We start from the raw sequence: 21,261 nt of genomic DNA, 5'->3' as shown, positions 1-21,261 counted from the left end.
GATTTCTGTGTGTTAATTTTGTATCCTGCAACTTTCCCAAATTAATTGATTAGCTCGAGTAGTTTTCTGGTAGCATTTTTAGGATTTTCCATGTATACTATCATGTCATCTGTGAAGAGTGACAGTTTTACTTCTTCTTTTCCAATTTGGATTCCTTTTATTTCTTTTTCTTCTCTGATTACTGTGGCTAGGACTTCCAAAACTATGTTGAATAGTAGTGGCGAGAGTGGACATCCTTGTCTTGTTCCTGATTTTAGAGGGAATGCTTCCAGTTTTTTTGAGAATGACATTTGCTGTGGGTTTGTCGTATATGGCCTTTATTATGTTGAGGTAGGTTCCCTCTATGCCCACCTTCTAGAGAGTTTTTATCATAAATGGGTGTTAAATTTTGGCTTAAACTTTTTCTGCATTTATTGGGATGATCATGTGGTTTTTATCCTTCCATTTATTAATATGGTGTATCACATTGATTGATTTCAATATACTGAAGAATCCTTGCATTCCAGGGATAAACCCCACTTGATCATGTTGTATGATCCTTTTAATGTGTTGTTGGATTCTGTTGGCTAGTATTTTGTTGAGGATTTCTGCATCTAAATTCATCAGTGATATTGGTCTGTAATTTTCTTTTTTTGTAGTATCTTTGTCTGGTTTTGGTATCAGGGTGATGGTGGCCTCATAGAATGAGTTTGGGAGTGTTCCTTCCTCTGCAATTTTTTGGAAGACTTTGAGAAGGATGGGTGTTAGCTCTTAACTAAATGCTTGATAAAATTCATCTGTGAATCCATCTGGTCCTGGAGTTTTGTTTGTTGGGAGATTTTTAATCACACTTTCAGTTTCATTCCTTGTGATTGTTCCGTTCATATTTTCTATGTCTTCCTGATTCAACCTTAGAAGGTATACCTTTCTAAGAATCTGTCCATTTCATCCAGGTTGTCCATTTTATTGGCATATAGTTGCTTGTAGTAGTCTCTTATGGTGCTTTTTATTTCTGTGGTGTGTGTTGTAACTTCTCCTGTTTCATTTCTAATGTTATTGATTTGAGTCCTTTCCCTCTTTTTCTTGATGAGTCTTGCTAGAGGTTTATTGATTTTACTTATTTTCTCAAAGAACCAGATTTTAGTTTTATTGATTTTTGCTATTGTTTTCTTTGTTTCTATTTCATTTATTTCTGCTCTGATCTTTATGATTTCTCTCTGTCTACTAACTTTGGGTTTTGTTTGTTTTTCTTTCTCTAGTTTCTTTAGGTGTGAGGTTAGATTGTTTATTTGGGATTTTTCTTGTTTCTCGAGGTAGGATTGTATTGCTATAATCTTCCCTCTTAGAACTGCCTTTGCTGCATCCCATAGATTTTGGATTGTTGTGTTTTCATTGTCATCTGTCTCTAGGTATTTTTTGATTTCCTCTTTGATTTCCTCAATGATCTCATGGTTATTTAGTAGCGTATTGTTTAACCTCCATGTGTTTGTTTTTTACAGTTTTTTTCCTGTAATTATTTCTCATCTCATAGCATTGTGGTCAGTAAAGATGCTTCATACAATTTCAGTTTTCTTGAATTTACCAAGGCTTGATTTATGACCCAAAATGTGATCTATCCTGGAGAATGTTCCATGTGCACTTCAGAAGAAAGTGTAATCTGCTGTTTTTGGGTGTAATGTCCTAAGTGGGGTGTTAAAGTCCCCCACTATGATTGTGTTCCTGTCGATTTCCTCTTTCATAGTTGTTAGCATTTGCCTTATGTATTGAGGTGCTCCTATATTGGGTGCATATATATTTATAACTGTTATCTCTACTTCTTGGATTGATCCCTCGATCTTAATGATCTTTCTTATCTCTTGTAACATTTTTTATTTTAAAGTCGATTTTAGGACTTCCTAGGTGGCGCAATGGTTAAGAATCCGCCTGACAATGCAGAGGTCACGGGTTCGATCCCAGCTCCAGGAAGATCCCACATGCCACGGAGCAACTAAGCCCGTGTGCCAAAAAAAAAAAAAAAAAAAAAAAAAAAAAAAAAGTCGATTTTATCTGATATGAGTATCGCTACTCCAGCTTTCCTTTGATTTCCATTTGCATGGAATCTCTTTTTCCACCCCCTCACTTTCAATCTATATATGTCCCTAGGTCTGAAGTGGGTCTCTTGTAGACAGCATATATATGGGTCTTGCTTTTGAATCCATTCAGCCAGTCTGTGTCTTTTCGTAGGTGCATTTAGTCCATTTACATTCGAGGTAATTATCGATATGTATGTTCCTATTACCATTGTCTTAATTGTTTTGTTTATATTTTTGTAGGTCCTTTTCTTCTCTTATGTTTCCTGCTTAGAGGAGTTTCTTTAGCATTTGTTGTAGGGCTGGTTTGGTGGTGCTGAATTCTCTTAGCTGTTGCTTGTCTATAAAGCTTTTGATTTCTCCCTGGAATCTGAATGAGATCCTTGCTAGGTAGAGTATTCTTGGTTGTAGGTTCTTCCCTTTCATCACTTTAAATATATCATGCCACTCCCTTCTGGCTTGCAGAGTTTCTGCTGAGAAATCAGCTGTTAACCTATGGGACTTCCCTTGTATGTTATCTGTTGTTTTTCCCTTGTTGCTTTTAATAATTTTTCTCTGTCTTTAATTTTTGTCAGTTTGACTATTATGTGTCTTGGCGTGTTTCTCCTTGGGTTTATCCTGCCTGGGACTCTCTGCACTTCCTGCACTTGGGTAGCTATTTCCTTTCCCATGTTAGGGAAGTTTTCAACTATAATCTCTAACAATATTTTCTCAGGTCCTTTCTCTCTTCTCCTTCTGGGACCCCCTATAATGTGAATGTTGGTGCATTTAACATTGTCCCAGAGGTCTCTTAGGCTGTCTTCAGTTCTTTTCATTCTTTTTTCCTTATTCTTTTCCACATCAGTGATATTCACCATTCTGTCTTTCAGGTCACTTATTCGCCTTTCTGCCTCAGTTAATCTGCTATTGGTTCCTTCTAGTGTATTTTTCATTTCAGTTATTATGTTGCATATCTCTGTTTGTTCTTTAATTCTTCTAGGTCTTTGGTACACTTTTCTTGCAACTTTTCGATCTTTGCATCCATTCTTTTTTCAAAGTCCTGAATCATCTTCACCATCATTATTTTGAATTCTTTTTCTGGAAGGGTACCTATCTCCTCTTCATTTAGTTGTTTTTCTGGGGTTTTATCTTGTCCCTTCATCTGTTACAAAGTCTTTTGGCTTTTCATTTTCTCTGTCTTTCTGTGGCTGTGGTTTTCAGTTCCACAAGACGAAATACTGCTGATACTGCTTGATGCTGCTGTCTGCCCTCTTGTGGAGGAAGCTATCTAGGAGTCTCATGGGTGCTTCCTGATGGGAGAGACTGATGGTGGGTAGGGCTGGGTGGGCGTAGCTCAATAAAATTTTAATCTGCTTGTCTGCCAGTGGGTGTGGCTGTGTTCGCAGCTTGTTGGTTGTTTGGCCTGAGGCTACCCAGCACTGGAGCTTACAGGCTCCAGTGGAGCTAATGGCGGACTCTGAGAGGGCTCACGCCAATGAGTACTTCCCAGAACCCCTGCCGCCAGTGCCCCTGTCTCCTCGGTGAGCCACAGCTGCCCCCCACCTCTGCAGGCAACCCTCCAGCACCAGCAGGTAGGTCTGGTTCAGTCTCCTATGGGGTCACTGCTCCTTCCCCCTGGTTCCTGGTGAGCACACTTTTTTGTGTGCCCTCCAAGAGTGGAGTCTCCATTTCCCCCAGTCCTGTGGAGGTCCTGCTATCAAATCCCGCTGGCTTTCAAAATCTGATTCTCTGGGGATTCCTCCTCCCCTTACTGGAACCCCAGGTTAGGAAGCCTAACCTGGGGCTCAGAACCCTCACTTTAGTGGGTGGACTTCTGTGGTATAACTGTTCTCCAGTTTGTGAGTCACCCACCGAGCATTTATGGGATGTGATTTTAACACGATTACTCCCCTCCTACAGTCTCATTGTGGCTTCTCCTTTGTCTCTGGATGTGGGTTTTTTTTTTTTTGGTGAGTTCCAGTGTCTTTCTGTCAATGATTGTTCAGCAGTTAGTTGTAATTCTGGTGCTCTTGCAAGAGGGAGTGAGCACATGTCCTCCTACTCCACCATCTTCCCACAAAATATTTTGTCAACATTTTTCTGACAGCCTTAAGTGAAATTGGATGTTACTTGTCTTCCTTCACTTCCTCCTTTGCCCACATGATAAACTGGAGACACACAGAAAAGCTGTCTAGTAAGGTTTCAAAAATTGTAATACTATAATTTTTTCTAATTTTCAGTTTATTTCTCGCCCACGGAGATACCCTGACATCACTACTTTAAAGCCTTTAAATTCCTCAAATTAGGTTGCTTTGTTTAATCATTCATCTTAAAATACATACATTAAAACTTATTTTATCACATATATTTGATTTTTTAAAAATTAAGTGCCTTTAGACTTTATAAATAGTTTGATGTCTTATTTAACTGTAAAATTAAATTGGAAGTAAATATCATGAATATCATAAATTTATATTTGTAAGATAGTGTGTGTAATTACAGTTGAAGTAGTTGGCAGTCTGATTTATAATTGAGGCCTCTGTGTTTATCCTAATTTTCTTTGTTTGACATAGCTAATTTTCAGAAAAGGAAACAATACATTCTTAACCCAGCCTTTTATGCTTCTTCCGCCAGTATCAATTGCTGTAACTGATTTTTGTCTTTTTTGTTGGCATGAGAGTATGCTTTACTTTTAAATATTTGGAGAAAAGTGTGTGCTTGTTTTATGTTAATAGTTCTAAAATCATGGAGATAGGCTTGGGGGTTGCATATCAGAATCAGTCAACTGGAATTTTTTCTAAACTTACCTTTCTGCTGTATAAGTTAGTATATTGTTTTGGTTAATTTAAAAGTAAGTTACGCTTCCAGTTTTTTGTTTTGTTTTGCTTTGCTTTTATTGTAAGCCTCTGGAAGAGTAGTAGTATCATTCCTTAAAACATACGCAGGCTAAAGATATAAGAAAGATGATTGCCCTATAAAAGATAGTATTTATTTGGTATAGAAAGAAACAGTGGAAGCTTAGGACTTGAGTTCTGAAGCTAGACTGCCTGCATGGAAATCCCTGCTTTGCTGCTAACTATGTGACCTTGGGCAAGTTACATAAAAGTTACTTACTTTCTCTTGTTTCATTTTCCTTATTTGTAAAATAATAAAACCCTTCAAACAGTGCCTGCCTGTAGTTAAGCACAGTACAAATGCTTGTTACCTGGTAAAAATAAGAAGAATAGGTACACTGTAAAATTTCCTTTACCTACCTAGATCTGACTCCAATGTTTTTTCTCATAGGAATGTTCATAAAACATCTCTAGAATTTATAACAGAGTGGTTTCTTAGTATTGTGATCAACCTTATGTGATTAAATATCATAATCACTTTATCCAGTTAGATGAAATAATGGAATATACACAGTGAAATAGTAAATAATACATGGAAAGGTAAAACACAGTCGCTGGCATATAAATAAGTTTCTTTACTCCTTTTATATTGTCAACACTGTGTCTAGTAATGACTCAATAAATATTAATAGGTTGATTGCCATTAACTTACTTTGACATAATATTCTGTTCTTTATACCAATGTAGAAATATTTATTTATTTAGCTCATAGATAGAACCTTGAAAAGTCAGGAAAAATTTCAGATCTAGTAATGAAGTAAAAGTTGCTGTATGTGTCAATTCCAGTTTGTATTCTCCGTGAGAGCCATTTTAAAGAATTCATTAGTTATACTAATCTGCATAACTGTCAGCTCCTAATGGGAGGAGCTAATGTGTACAGGTATTGATGTTTACAAGGTTAATTCTGTTTGTCAGAAATTAAATTTAGGTAAAGTTACACTGCTTATTTTTATGAGTCACTTTCTGTCATTTCCCCAAGATTCCTTTTAAAAACAGGTTTATGTGGTTTATTTAAGTTTGTTATAATGAACCTTGGCTAATATGTAATCAATTGTTAAGAATTCAGATTTTTAAATGAATTTTCTCTAAAAACACAGAAAGTATCAATAAAAATGAGCAAATTATTATCAATGCATATTTTTGGCAGTTCTCAGTAAGGGGATTTTAGAAGGTAAATGATAATGACTGCTTTGAAAAATCTATAAAATCCGATATAGAAAAGGCATTCTTTCATTCAACAAGGATTTATTAAATACCTGTTATATTTTAGGCACTGTCTTGTGATCTGAGCATGCAAAGAGACTAACATAGTGCATGCTCATGGGACTTACTAACTAAAAATTTTAGGATTTGCACATGTTTCTTGATCACTTTTATTTAAGGATATTTTTATTTTTAAGATCAGTTTTATTAGGGTATAATTTACATATAATGAAGTGCACATTTCAGTGAGCTTTGACAAATGTCAAGCTGTGTAATGTTTGGTCTTTTCTAGAGTTTCTTATGAATCATAGAGTATATATTATCATATATATATATTCTTAGAGTATATATTCTTTTATGCCTGTCTTTTTATGCTCAGCATAATGTTTTTGAAATTGATTCATATTGTTGCAAATGTCAATAGTTCATGTCTTTTTATTACTGAGTTTCACTTCATTGTATAGATTTCACAGTTGTTTATCTCTTGTATGGATGCCATAGTCATTGATGGATGTTTTAGGTATTTGCAGTTTTGAGCTATAATAAAGTTTCTGTGAACATTTGTGTACAAACCTTTATGTGGACATGTATTTTTATTTCTCTTGGTTACTACTAGGGATTGCTAGGTTTTATGATAAGTGTAGACATAGCTTTTTAAGAAACTGACAAAACTGTTTCTAAAATGGCTATATCATTTTGCATTCCTACTGAAAACATATGCGTTTCAGTTGCTCTATATCTTTGTACTGATATTGCTAGTTCTTTTTGCTTTTTTCTTTCCATTTTTTTCCTTTTCTTGTTTCCTTTTTAGCTCTTGTAATAAATATTTAGTGTTGTCTCATTATTTGAATTTGCATTTCTCTAGTGACTGTTATGCCTCTTTTCATGTGATTAGGGACATTAGTATATCTTCTTTTGTGAAATATCTGTTGAAATTTTATAATCATTTTTAAAATTGTATTTTCTTCTTATTTAGTTGTAAGAGTTCTTTATATATTCTGGCTAAGAAGTTCTTGTCAGATACAGGTTTTGCAAAAATTTTCTTCCAGTCTGTAGTTTGTGTTTTCATTTTCTTAGTGATGACTTTCAAAGAATAGATGGTTTTAATTTTGATGAAATCCAGTTTATCATTTTTTTTTCCTTTATGGGTAATGTTTTTGTGTCCTGAGACTACTTTGCCTATCCCAAGGTTTCAAAGATTTTTTTTCCTGATTTCTTCTAGACATTTTGTGATTATGACTTTTAGGATCTTGGTCCATTTTGATTTATTTTTGCATGTCTGTGGTAAGCATTTTTATTATTTTTGTTGCTATTTTTTTAGGTCATATGGATACCCAATTGTTCCAGCACCAAGTATTGAAAAGTCTACTTTTTCTCATTATCTTGGCATATTTACCAAAAATCAATGGACTATATATATGCATTATTTTTTTACTCTACTCTGTTCCATTGACCTAATAAGTGTTAAAATCAGATAGTGTATGTCCTCTACATTTCTTATTCTGTTGCAAAACTTTTCAGGATGTTTTAAGTCATTTTGCATTTTTTACATAAATTTTACAATGTGTTTATCAATTTCTGTAAATAAGTCTGGGATTTTGAGTGGGTTGTATTGAATCTATAGGTTAATATGGAAGCAAGCAACATCTTAAAAACATCAAACTTTCCATGAATGTGGAATATTCCTTGGTTTAATTAGGTCTTTAATTTTTCTGTATGGTGTTTCGTAGTTTTCAGTGGACAGGTCTTGTATGTACGGCATCAGATTTATACCTAAGTAGTTCATATTTTTTTGGTACTATGTTAAGTGGTATTTTTTTAAATGTTTACTTTTCCATCATTTGTTGTTAATATACAGAAATGTGGTGCACAGAAATTTGTATATTGACATTCTATACTGAAATTGTGCTTATTTCTTAATTTAACTTCTTTTAAGGTGAATTTCTTAGTATTTTCTTTATATTGTGTTATCTGTGAATAAAAAAGTTATTTTGTTATTTTAAAAAATTATTCTAAAATACGCATAACATAAAATTAACCACTACTGATATTTGGTACACTTACATTGTTGTGCAGCCATCATCACTATCTAGTTCCAGAACATTCTCATCATCCCAAGTGGAAAGCCCATGCTCATTAAGCAGTCACTCCCCATTTCCACCTCCCCCAAACCCCTGGCAACTACTAATATGCTTTCTGTCTCTGTGGATTTGCTGATTCTGGCTATTTAATACAAATGGAATCATACAACATACAGCCTTTTGGTCTGGCTTCTGTCACCTAGCATAATGTTTTCAGGGTTTATCCATGTCATAGCATGCATCAGTTGCTTTATCCCTTTTTATGACTGCACATTATTTCATCATAGGGATCTACCACATATTGTTTATACATTCATAAGCTGATGGACATTTGATTTGTTTCCACCTTTTGACTATTTTCAGTAGTGCTGCTATGAACATTTTTATACAAGTGTTTTTTGAACACCTGTTTCTTATTATTTTGGATATACACCCAGGAAAAGAATTCTTAAGCCAATTGATAATTCAATGTTTAACTTATTGAGGAACCTCAAAACTGTTTTCCACAGTGGCTGCTCCATTTACATTCCCACCAGAAATGTACAATGGGTCCAGTTTCTCCACATCCTCACCAACACTTACTTTCTGTTTATTTCATTATTTTTATTTTTTATTATAGCCATCCTAGTGGGTGTGAAAATGTATCTCATTGTTTTGTTTATTTTTAACCTGTATGTCTTTTATTTCTTTTTCTTGTCATATTGTACTGACTTGGACCATCCATACAATGTGGAATAGAAAGGTGAGAATGAAGACCTTCTGTTCCCAATACAGGGTAAAACAATCATCTTTCATCATTGAGTATGAGTTTAGCTAAAGGTTTCTCATAAAAAACTTTTATCAGATTGAAAAAGTTTTCTTCCTAAAAAGGAAGAAAAAGAAACTTTTTCTAAGTTTTTATTATGAATGGGTGTTGAATTTTATCAAATGATTTTTCCACATATATCAAAATTTTTTTACATTTTTGTTCTGTTTTATATTACTATATTGTGTTATATTGAAAGACTTTCGAATGCTATATCGATCTTTCTTTCCTGAAATACACACCATTATGTATTCCTTAATTCTTTCAGCAGTGTTTTCTAGTTTATAATGGACAGATCACTTGTACATATTGTATTAAATTTATTCCTAAGTTCTTTTTTTTGCTGCTGTTATAATTGATATTTAACAAGTTACCTATTACAATTTGTTGTGGCTAACCTAAAGAAATAGAGTTGAATTTGTGTATTGACTTTATATCCTGCAAACATATTATACTAAACTCACTTCTTAGTTGCTTTTTGTGGATCCCTTAGTATTTTCTACCTATATATGATAATGTATTGCTAAATTTTACTTATTATTATTTTATTAAGGATTTTTGATACTTTAAGTGTTGGTCTGTGGATGTCTTTTTTTTCTTTTTTTTATTCAGTGTAGTTGACTTATGATATATTAATTTCAGCTGTACAACATAGTAATTTGATATTTTCATATATTATACTTCACATAAAGTTATTATAAAATGTTTACTATAATCTATACGCTGCACATTATACCCTTGTAACTTAAGTATTTTATACCTAGTTGTTTGTACTTCTTAATCTTTTTCACCCATTTACCCCTCCTCTTATTCCTTTCTCCTCTGGCAACCACCAATCTGTTCTCTGTATCTGTGAGTCTGTTACTGTTTTGTTATATTTGATTGTTTGTTTTATTTTTTAGATTCCACATGTTAGTGAAAACATGCAATATTTGTCTTTCTCTGACTTATTTTACTGAGCATAATGTCATCCAGGTCCATTCATGTTGTCACAGATGGCAGGATTTCATTCTTTTTTTGGCTGAGTGACACTCAATTGTGTTTTGTCTGTTTGTTACTTTATATATTTCTGATATGTATTATTTTCTTTCTTTAGTCGTAACTTGCTCCTTGTGGCTTTCTAAGTTGGAAGCTTAGATCAATGATCTTAGACATTTATTTTGTCAAATCCTGTGACCAATGCTTTATCTGCATCCTACAAATTTTAGTACATGTGTTTTTCTTTTTATTCAGTTTGAGGTATTTTCTCATTTCTCTTGCGATTTCTTCTTTGACCTATAGGTTCTTTAGAGGTATGTTTTTTAATTTCCAGATACTTGGGGATTTTTCAGGTATCTTTCTGATATTGTTTTCTAATTTAATTCCATAGTAGTAGAGAATGCATTTGGCATTACTTTATTCCTTTCAAATCTGAATAATGCTCCAACAAATGATCTTTCTTGGAACATATTTCATGTGCACTTCAAACAAATATCTATTCTGTTGTTGTTGAATATAATGTTTCACATGTCAGTTGATTGATGGTGTTGTCTAAATGTTCTGTATTCTTACTGAGTTTCTATCTACTTGTTCTACAACTTTATAAGACAAATGCTGAAATTTTCAACTATAATTATGAGGTTTTTTTTCTTTTTTTTTATTGGAGTATAGTCGCTTTACAATATTGTGTTAGTTTACACTGTACAGCAAAACCAATCAGCTGTACGTATACATATATCCCCTATTTTTTGGATTTCCTTCTCATTTAGGTCACCACAGAGCACTGAGTAGAGTTCCCTGTGCTATACAGTAGATTCTCATTAGTTATCTGTTTTATACATTGTATCAATAGTGTATATATGTCATTCCCAATCTCCCAATTCTTCCCCTCACTTTCTACCTTGGTATCCATACGTTTGTTCTCTACGTCTGTGTCTCTATTTCTGCCTTGTAAATAAGATTGTCTATACCAATTTTTTCACATTCCACATATATGTGTTAATATCCCATTTCCTCTTTATGTTCTGTCAACTTTTACTTCAAGTATTTTGAAGTTGTACTATCAGGTACATACATATTTACAGTTGTTATGTCTTCCTGATGAATTTACCTGTTTATAATTTTAAGTTTCTTTTTTATCCCTGATAACATTCCTTGTCTTGAAATCTACTTTGATATGAATATAGTAACTCTAGGTTTCCTTTGATTTATGTTTGCATAATAAAAATTTTTATCCTTTAAATTTCAAACCTATGTGTGCCTTTATATTAAAAGTGAACTTCTTGTATATGATAAATAGTTTGGTCTTTGTCATCCAGTCTCATATCCTCTGATTTGTAATTGGAGTATTTAGACTATTACATTTAATGTAAGTATTAATATGATGGAGCTTAAATGTAATATCTTATTTATTACCTATTTGTCTCATGTTCTGTCTTCTGTTTTTCTTTTACTGCAGTTTTGGATTGTTTTCAGGATTCTGTTTATGTCTTCTGTTGACTTTTTTAGGATATTTTTTTCCTTTAGTGGGTGATCTTGGGTTTACAATATGCATCCTTAATTTATCACATTCTTTCTTTAAATTACATTGTGACACACCACGTATAGAGTGAGAATCTTACTCAGTATGCTTTCATTTCTCATTTCCTATTCTTTGTATTATTGTTTTCATACATTTTATTTTTGCATTTAAAACTCTACAGTATATTTTTAATGTTCAACTTTAACAAGTAAGTTGTCCCTTAAGGAAAATTAAAAAGAAAAAAATAAATTTTACATTTACCAACATATTTACCATTTGAGAATCATTTCACTCAATTGTGTTTATCCAAGTTTCATTTGATGAAATTTTTCTTGTACCTGAAGAACTTCCTTTGCCATGTCTTATAGTTCAAGTTTATTGATGATAAAATTCTTTTAGGATTTGTTCCTGTGAAAAAGTCTTTCTTTCACCTTCACGTAAAACGTTTCATATGCAGTAAAATTACTCTTTGGTGTACCGTTCCCTGGGTTTTGACGAATGAATAGGGTTGATTATGCATAACTATAGTCGATACAGAACAGTTACATTATTCTCTAAATTGTCTTATGCTCACTCTTCAAATTCAGTTCTTTCCTCTCCACCCTTAAACCTGACAATTACTGATCTCTTCTCTATCCCATAGTTTTATTATGCTGGCTCACCTTGTTGAACAGGGACAACAGCCTCAACAAGCCTGTAACTTCTCTGCCTTCTCTTGGATCCTAGTTCAGCCTCCACCTCCTGGGTCAGATAGATGTGTATTTAGCTCTGTGATGAAGGGTTCTAGTTTCTCTGATATATACCCACACTGTCAAGATCAGAGACAGTGAAACTGGCATGAGTTTCAATTCATCCTCATTAGTACCATCTTTTCCTTGCTCTCCTCTGCTTTCCACCCATTTTCCTTTCCTGACTGTCTCAGTCTTAGCAGGCACTGTGTCCTTGGGTCTTAGGGGTTTGGCCATCTCAGTACTTCTATCCCTTTCGGTTATAGTTCTGGGTCCAGCATTGTATTCCTGCCGCTCTCTCAGGGGTAGAGGATTTTATCATTGTTGTTCATTAGTGCTCTAAGGGTCACGATGTGTATTGTCCTTCCCCTAGTAGTTTAAGGCCTTTGTTTTATTTGAGAGACAAGGAGAAAGGATCTGGATAGAGTTTTATGCATTTCCCTCAGTGGCTGCTTTTCCTCTCCCATAGGCCTGTACCATGTTGGATTTTTGATTGGTTACCAAACACTATAAATTTTGTGTTGTGGAGTGTTGTACTTTGTTTTATTCCTTTAAAGTCTTTTATATTTTGTTCTGCCTAGAAGTTATTTTTAGATAAGTTTGATCATTTAGAAGCTTATTTTTGGGTTCTTTAGGGCGGGTTTGGAGTAGTCCTTGTTCTAAGGCTAATTTAGCCCCACTTTTATGGAATGACCCTTTGGGTCACTACTGAATGCTTCATTATTTAATGAGTCCTTTTACATCAAGCTGGTTGGAACATAATGTTTCCTGACCCTGTGTGACCTCTTGGAATTATTTGGCTTTATAGCCTCTATAATTGTTCTTTCCCCTGTACGAGTGTTCTTAGCATAGTCTCCTGGAGTTTTACTCTAAGCATGACCATATTGAAATTTGATCAAAGACTCAAGGGGAAACTGTATACAAATTTCTGAAACTTAAAAAAATATTTCTCTTGGGTACTGTGTCCTGCAGATTTTAGTTTGCCTTAACCTCCAGAAAACCTGATTTCTGTTTCTTCAACTGGAAGGTTGACCAGACTCTGTTGAGATTCTTTCTTCATTTGTACTGTACTATATTAATTGCCTCCAGGAAGAAAGTCTGGATGACTCAATTAATTTATTTCTCTCAGAAGTGAGTATTTCACTGCCTATTGTCCCACTGTCTGAAAATAGTTGTTTGTTACGTTCTGTCAAGTTTCCTAGTTGTTTGTGGCAGGAAGTTAATTCTGAACGCCTATTCCTTCATGGCCCTAAGTGGAATTCCAAAAGTCACTGTTTTCTTGTTTTCTCCTGTTTGTAAGATGCCTGTTTTCTCTTGATGCGTTCTTTTGTCACTGAATTTCAGCAATTTTATTAAGAGCCATGGTTTCCTTTGTGTTCACACTGTTTGAGAATTCCTGAGCTTCTTGGATCTATACGCCTTTGGAAAATTTGACCATGATTTATTCTATTGTCCTGTCTTTTCTCCATTTACATGTATGTTAGACTATATGATGTTTCCCATAAGTCAGTGAAATTTTGCTCATTTTTTCCACATTTTTTTCTTTCTATGCTTGATTTTTTTCATTATTTTTTTATTTCTATATGTTTATGTTTTCTTCTGCAGTATCTAATTTGCTGTTAAGTGAAATTTTTAATTTCAGAGAAGTTTTTTCTCTAATTGTCTTAATTGGTGTTAAGACAATTTACCTTTTCATTATACTCATGTTTTTCTTTTAATACTTGAAAATATTTGTCATAGCTGGTTTATTCAGTCATCTCCACTTTTTGGAGGGTATATTTTTATTGATCAAATTTTGTCCTGGTTGTGGGTCGGGTCACATTTTTTTTTTTTGGTATATATCTAGTAAGTTGGACATTTAGATTTAACATTATTGAGTGGACAGTGTCCTATAAATTTTAGCTATTTAGCCTCTACAGACTCTGATACCCATCTTTAATCAGCAAGGGTGTTGTACACTAATTGGGTTCCTCCTCCCTACACCAAGGTTCTGAAAGTTCCCCCGGGCAGAAATCCTGGGTTATTTTTTGGCTTACCTCATTTATTTTCCTTCTCTGAGGGATCACAGTTCTTTCTTTTGTTTAGTATCTTAAAACAATTCTTTCATACATTTTGTCTAATTTTATCAGTTGTAATGATGAGAGCATGTCTGATACCACTTACTGCAGTTCGCCAGAACAAAAAGTAATCAATATATTTTATTTTTATTTGTCAGTTTTTAAATACATTTTAAATTATATAAGTGTAATTTAATATATTCTCCCATTAAAACAATTAGGGAAAAGTTAGTGTCCTTTTAGTAACTTTCCTAGTCTAGGGCTTCTTTCTTTCTTCATATCTAGCCAGTGATACCAACTTTGTACACAGCCTGTAAGGTACATTTTCTATCCATTTATATACATATGTTTCCATAGAAAAGTTATAATATTGGCTTCCTTTAGGTTGTCTATGCTTTTGATATCATAATTCGGAGTATATTTAGTTCTTTTTTGCTTGCTTTAAAAAACATGTATTAGAGGTGTACCTTATTATTAAAACAAATATATTTCATATTCTTTATATGTTGATATACTTAATATATTAAATAGTGTAGTATTTTCATATGGTAATATTTTCAGCAAAAATAGAGTTTGGTCCTCAGTAGCTCATCATCTGGACATGCTTTCTTTCCTAGGCCTTTCCAGCCACATTTTTAGAAATGTTGCCCTTTTTCTCTCTGCCCCAAGTACTTCTCTTGCCTGGAGACAAAGAGTTCAAATCCACCCCTAATAGTTTCTCAGGGCCCTTTTTGCTTTTATTTTCCACAACTTTGGCATGGGCCATTCTTTGTGGTGTTCACATCTGTTATGTACTTGGATACAGTATGCTGTTGTTTCCCTTGTTAACCTCTTAGAGGTTCCTTACAATTTTTGGTCCATTGAAATCTCCCTGTCCGTATTTTCTCATTCATCTATTGATTCCTTTTTTTTGAAAAATATTTTATAGGTTCTGTGGTTTGATAGGGACTATAGGCTGGAATATGTACTCACTTTGCTATCTGTTTTTTTTTTTTATTGGCTGTGTTGGGTCTTTGTTGCTGTGTGTGGGCTTTCTTTAGTTGCAGTGAGTGGGGGCTACTCTTCGTTGTGGTGCACGGGCTCCTCATTGCCATGGCTTCTCTTGTTGCAGAGCACAGGCTCTAGGCGCGTGGGCTTCAGTAGTTGCAGCACGTGGGCTCAATAGCTGTGGCTCATGGGCTCCAGAGCACAGGCTCAATAGTTGTGGCGCATGGGCTTAGTTGCTCTGTGGCATATGGGATCTTCCTGGAGCATGGATCGAACCCGTGTCCCCTGCATTGGATTCTTAACTGCTACACCATCTAGGAAGCCCTCACTTTGCTATCTTGAAACCAATAATTACATTTTTCTCTGCCTGAATTCTATATCATTTTATCAGAATCTAGAATAAAATAAACCTTTGTATGTTTGCCTAACATTCTTGTGAGTAGACATGTATGAGGGAGCAGTAAGATGTTTCAGCTAGAGAGTATTACTGACATCTCCCCTTTTGTTCCTCACTTTACTTCTGTTCAGTAATATCCTCTTCATATTGCCATGCACTTTCCTGGTCCTCGTTACTCTTGAATTGACATGGAAAGTTCCATTTGCTAACCAGAATTGGAGTTTAGGCATCATGAATAAAACTATAAAGTTTCTCTTTGGGCAACTAAAAATGCTTCCCAACAGATTTTCTGTTTGCTGTTGAAATATTTTCAACCTGTGTATTTTTAAAACATTAGAATTGGAAATTTTTTAAACCTTTAACAAGTGTTCTTTCACCATTATAATCTTGAATTTGGTTTAGCACTAGTTATTATTTTGGCTTATAAAATACTGCTGTATACGATATACAAAATAATGAAATGTGATCTAACTTATAACAATAGCTCAGGTCCCTTCCCCTTTTAATTTTGCATCTTGATTTTTTGGGTGCCTAAGGAAAGTTAGATTAATATGGCTTCTTTATAGATCTTTCCAATATGTAAATAAATTACACTGAAATTTTCTGTCTACACTGGGCAACTATTTAGTACTTTAAGATCTACTGATGGAGGAGAAAAATAATGTAAAGTCCAGAGGAACCATCTTGGGAAATTAGACAAAAATTCTGGGTGATCCTGGCTCCAAGTCACAATCTAGTGTAGATTATTCAGTGAAAATTTCGTAAAGAGATTCAGGCCTGTTTCATTCATATCACTCTGAATACAAATTTCTAAGTCATGCTTAATAATTTCCTTGTTTGTTATTTTGTTAACCTGATTATAGTAACTAGTAGTGCAACTGCGTTGGAAATATAAAAGAGAACTATGCTTTGGCAACTTGCAGAGCTACTTCTATGTAAAAATCTGATCCTGGGAAAGAACATATGAACAGGAACCTACCCTCGCCCTGTTCTTGTCAATCAACACTTTCTGTCATTTCATAAAATGAAATTCTGTAGACCCAGAAGGGACCTGAGCAATTATCTAGCAGTGTTTTACGGAAAAAGAAACTGAGACCAGAGAGGTAAAGCAACTGTCCTGAGGTCACAGAGGTGGAAAAGAACCACATATCTTCACCTGGCCTGCCTTGAATTTTTTTTGACATGTTGAAAAGTCATAGTGTCACAACTATATATCAGATTTATTTCTACAGATCTACTTCAAAAGACCAAAACTGTCTCTTTTTGAAATTTTTGTTGTACTTATACAGCTGAAATTTAGTCAGGGCCTTTCTAGCTGCCTGTACAATTATTCCTCTTCCCCCATTCTCTTAAACTTTTCTTGAGCATCTTGATAGAGAATATAACAACTCCTTTATTCTGTCATTAGAATCCAGATAGAATCAGAGATTGAAGGTTGTGGAAAGTTGTCATGAATGGTAGTATTTTTTCTCACGCACAGCAAAAAGAATAGGGTGCCAGATTTGTCCATTCAGTAACTTTTTGCTCAAATACAAATTTAATTTGATGAACTCAATAAAATGGCAGAATTTTTTTTTTTGGTCAATTTAAACATGGCTATTCCCTAAAGAAAAAAAACTTTTCTTTGTGGGTTTGTCTTTGGTGATGGGAGTAAGGAGAGGAGGACAGTGTGTATTTCCTTCCTATCTAAAATTGAATTTATATTTTTGTGTTTTACTCAAATATAAATTTTGTGGAATAAATTTTGAACTAATCATGACTAATATCATGCATTTTGATATAACAGGATAGACATGATTCAGCTGATGATCAAAATATTTGTCATGTATGGCATATGGATATAGAAGCCCTTCCAGAATGGATACACTGCCTAATACAAAAAGTAAGTTCCTCAGTTTCTGGGTAAAGTTAGGAATATAGTACCTTCAGAATGTTTTTGTCCTCATTTTAGAGCTATTTTTCTTGGATGCATTGTTTCAAGGAACATGAAAAGGTGTGTAACTTGTTTACGCTTACTGGTTTCTTCATTATTACTGGAGTGCTCTGAATACTTTTATGCCTCAGACTTTGCACTTGGTATTTCCCTTTCCTTGAATTCTTTTCCCACACTTACCTGTTCATTCATTTCCTGAGGTCTTTATTCTCAGTGAGGCATTGCCTCGCCAGTCTATCTGCTGCCTCTCCCCACCATTACCACTCTTAACACCTCCTTTCTCCCTTCTCTACTTTATATACCTGTCCATGTTTTACACACACACTGTAAGTGAGATATAGAACTTGTAAATATGCTTAAGTATATATGACTTGTAACTTACTATACAGATCCGTATACATACCCACATATGCATGTATATACACACACACACACACACACACACAAAGGGCTTACTGATCTTGTTAATTACCTAGCTCCTCTACTAGATTATAAACTCCATGAAGTCAGAAGCTTTTATATTTTATTCATTATGTACTATATCCCCAGCACCTAGAACAGTACCTATTGAGTGAATGAAATATCCTATGTGTATCATTCATATATGCACACACATGTAAAGTAAACTGGAAAATTAATGACTTATTGGCATAATCAGTATCCAAAAGCACACTTTCAAGGATCTTTAATGAAGTATTATAAGAGCAGGAACTCATCTAGTTTAGTGTGACATGGTTATTTCTCACAGTTCAAAACACCTAATTATTAGAAAAGTATAAGTAATATGATTCTTGGAAAAATATAGTTGCCTTTGTCCACTGACTAGCTTACTTTTTTTTGTTAAAAAACATTAGCTAGATATCCCTTGCATCCATTCTCATGCTGTAACAATTTCCTGGGAAAATCCTGAACTTTACGAAATGTATTAAGACACTGCGGATGTCCCACTATCTCTGTTGAAAAGATAATTTTCAGTTAATTCAATATTAATTTGTAATCTGAGTGTAGAAAATAAAGTAACTGATGTATGCAACCAATATCTTTGGGTTGTATGTAAAAGGGCAGGAAGAGCTTTATTCTGTTGGTTGGATAAATTTCCCTCCCACAGTGCTTGGTATGCAAGAAGCGTATCAAAACAGACACTTTTCTGTGAGATTTTACTTGCAAATTAAGCTCTGTAGACTGATTTGCTTCCTGGTTCCATAGTGTATTTTTCTTTTCGTTAGTTCACACTGTATATCCATATTCAGCCTATTGTTTAAGAGACTTTTTAGAATTCTTAGGAGTATTGTTCAGATGGGTGTGATGTGCAATATGTTATCATTCTAGACCTTTGGAGCTTCTTATCTCTATTTATTGGAAGGCTTGTTTCCATTTACTGTTCTGTCTACTAATCAGAAAACAGAAAGCTGGCCTTTTCTGTGGCATAGAAAACTTTCATGTGGTTGGCTTTAAATAAAAACAAAAAAAAAAAAACAAAAAAAATCCAGCTCACATTCTCTGGTTATTTTACAATGAAAGCATTGTTTTTATTTTCCTTTATTACCTGTAGGCCCAGTGGACAGTTGGAAAACTGAATTGCCCTTTCTGTGGGGCCCGTTTAGGGGGCTTTAATTTTGTCAGCACTCCAAAATGTTCCTGTGGCCAGCTTGCAGCTGTACATCTCTCCAAAAGCCGGACCGATTATCAGCCAACATGGTCTGGCCGACTAATGAGACCGTCGCTGAAATACTTGTCACATCCTAGAGTTCAGTCAGGTTGTGACAAGGAAACTCTGCTGACAGGTGGCGCCTCCAAAAACAGAAATCACGGGCTTTTAAACATGGCCCAAAATAATAATGGTCCTGGAAGATTAACGGAAGCACTCTGCCTGGAGGTACGGTCAACATATTTCAAGATGAAGAACGAAAAACTGCTCTTCAAAGCATCAGATCCAAAATATCAGCTTTTTGTTCCACAGCTTGTGACCGGCAGATGCACTACAAGAGCTTTTCATAGAAAATCACATAGTTTGGATCTGAACATCAATGAGAAACTGACTTTACTACCCACTCTATATGAAATCCATAGTAAGACTACTGTGTATCCCAGGCTAAATGAAACGCAGCCTATTGACCTTTCGGGCTTGCCTTTAGAATCGAGTAAAAATAACCGTTCCTTTCAGATTTCATCCAGTTTTGATCCTAATATGCTGCTGCAAAGATTTTCAGTGGCTCCCCGTGAGACCCAGACACAAAGAGGAGGAGAATTTCAGTGTGGTCTAGAAGCTTCTGCAGTGTTCTCTGGCCATGCTAGTTCTAACAACCTGACTTTCCTGATGGACCTGCCCTCACCTGGCAGGAGCATGTTGGAGGAACCAGCGGACCAGGAAGAGGACCTCTCTCCTCTGGACTTTCTGCATTCGGGCAGTTTTTCATTGGGTGCCATTAATCAGAGGCTCAGTAAGAGAGAAAAGAGCAAGCTGAAGAATCTGAGACGGAAACAACGAAGGCATGAAAGATGGCTGCAGAAGCAGGTAATTTTTAAGGGAGTTTACTAAAAATTCTCTGTTATAAATGTCAAGCTTTGGGGAGAGGAGCTAACTTTGAATTACCTGTATTATAAAAACTTGGTTTGAGTGATTTTTGAAATGACATTTCTGCCAGGTGAACTTAACAATTATGTAGCTGTGTTGTAACTGACATGTGTGACCACGTCTGTGTGCTTACACGTTTAGAAAATGCCCTTTCATGAAGTTTTTCCCAATTTTGCTAATATTTTATAGGAACATTCATCTCATGATATTGAGACTAGGTTGTCATACACATTTTAAATATATTCTTGCTAGGATTGTTTTGCAGTGCTGTTTTTTTTCAGGTTAAATTGAAACAAAAAAGTTTCCCTGAGTAAATCCAGTGTAGTGACACATTCATTCACTTTCATTACATTTAGTTTAAATGGATATTTTCAAGGAGCCTTGTTTAATTATGTGCCCACATGAGCGAGATATGGTTAACTATGCTAAATAGTGAAAATTATCTAAGGAATAATTGACCGTTACTATAATGTTATAGGAGAGGGTGCTTCTCTGTGCTTTGAACTCCTGTACCTATAATGATATGTTCAAGGGTGGAGTGTGTGAAGGAAACCAGTGTTTGGCACTGAGGAAACCAGTTAAAAGCAGTGGATGAGGTGCTCATGATAATTTGGAAGTTTGAGGACGAGCTTATTTCTATATAAACTATTTTTACAAATTGCTTTTATTATTTACTTGGTCATAACAGTTAGCAGCCCTTATTAATTAGTATGTTGAATATTAACAGTGTTCTCAGAGTTAAAATATAGAAAACTACAACTTACATAATAGCTCATTCTTAGTTAAGCAAACTCATTATTGTTTATGATCCTAGTCATGGACTGAATGAAATGAAATTTACTGCATTAAGTGCTTCGATGATGTTAGGTACTTTTCATCTTTTGGTTAAATAGTATAATTATAAGTAATTGTTATATTTTTGACTGATTACTGACAAAAGCATTTCAATTTGGCTTCTTTGCAAGTGATGGTATAATGTGACATCAAAGTATATATTGTGGGATGTAAAAAATGAATATATTTTAGCACCATTATAATATACTTTATAATTTAATTTATCAAAGCTGTGAAGTT

At 34.5% G+C, this 21,261-nt stretch overlaps 1 protein-coding gene across 4 annotated transcripts in view; it reads left to right on the top strand.

Annotated features, from left to right (window-relative positions):
* Nucleotides 1-21,261, top strand: part of RNF180 (ring finger protein 180) — a 276,720-nt gene that overhangs the window by 43,045 nt on the left and 212,414 nt on the right. For all 4 annotated transcript variants that reach the window (XM_057742663.1, XM_057742670.1, XM_057742654.1 and 1 more), the window contains 2 exons: nt 17,466-17,561; nt 19,165-20,127. In XM_057742663.1, the coding sequence (XP_057598646.1) occupies nt 17,466-17,561; nt 19,165-20,127 (1,059 nt within the window). The remainder of the gene's footprint in view (nt 1-17,465; nt 17,562-19,164; nt 20,128-21,261) is intronic.

This window comes from Hippopotamus amphibius, chromosome 1, assembly GCF_030028045.1.
Source record: "Hippopotamus amphibius kiboko isolate mHipAmp2 chromosome 1, mHipAmp2.hap2, whole genome shotgun sequence".
Lineage (NCBI taxonomy): Eukaryota > Metazoa > Chordata > Mammalia > Artiodactyla > Hippopotamidae > Hippopotamus > Hippopotamus amphibius.
The sequence above is the reverse complement of the archived record's forward strand: the minus strand, read 5'-3'. Positions and strand labels throughout refer to the sequence as shown.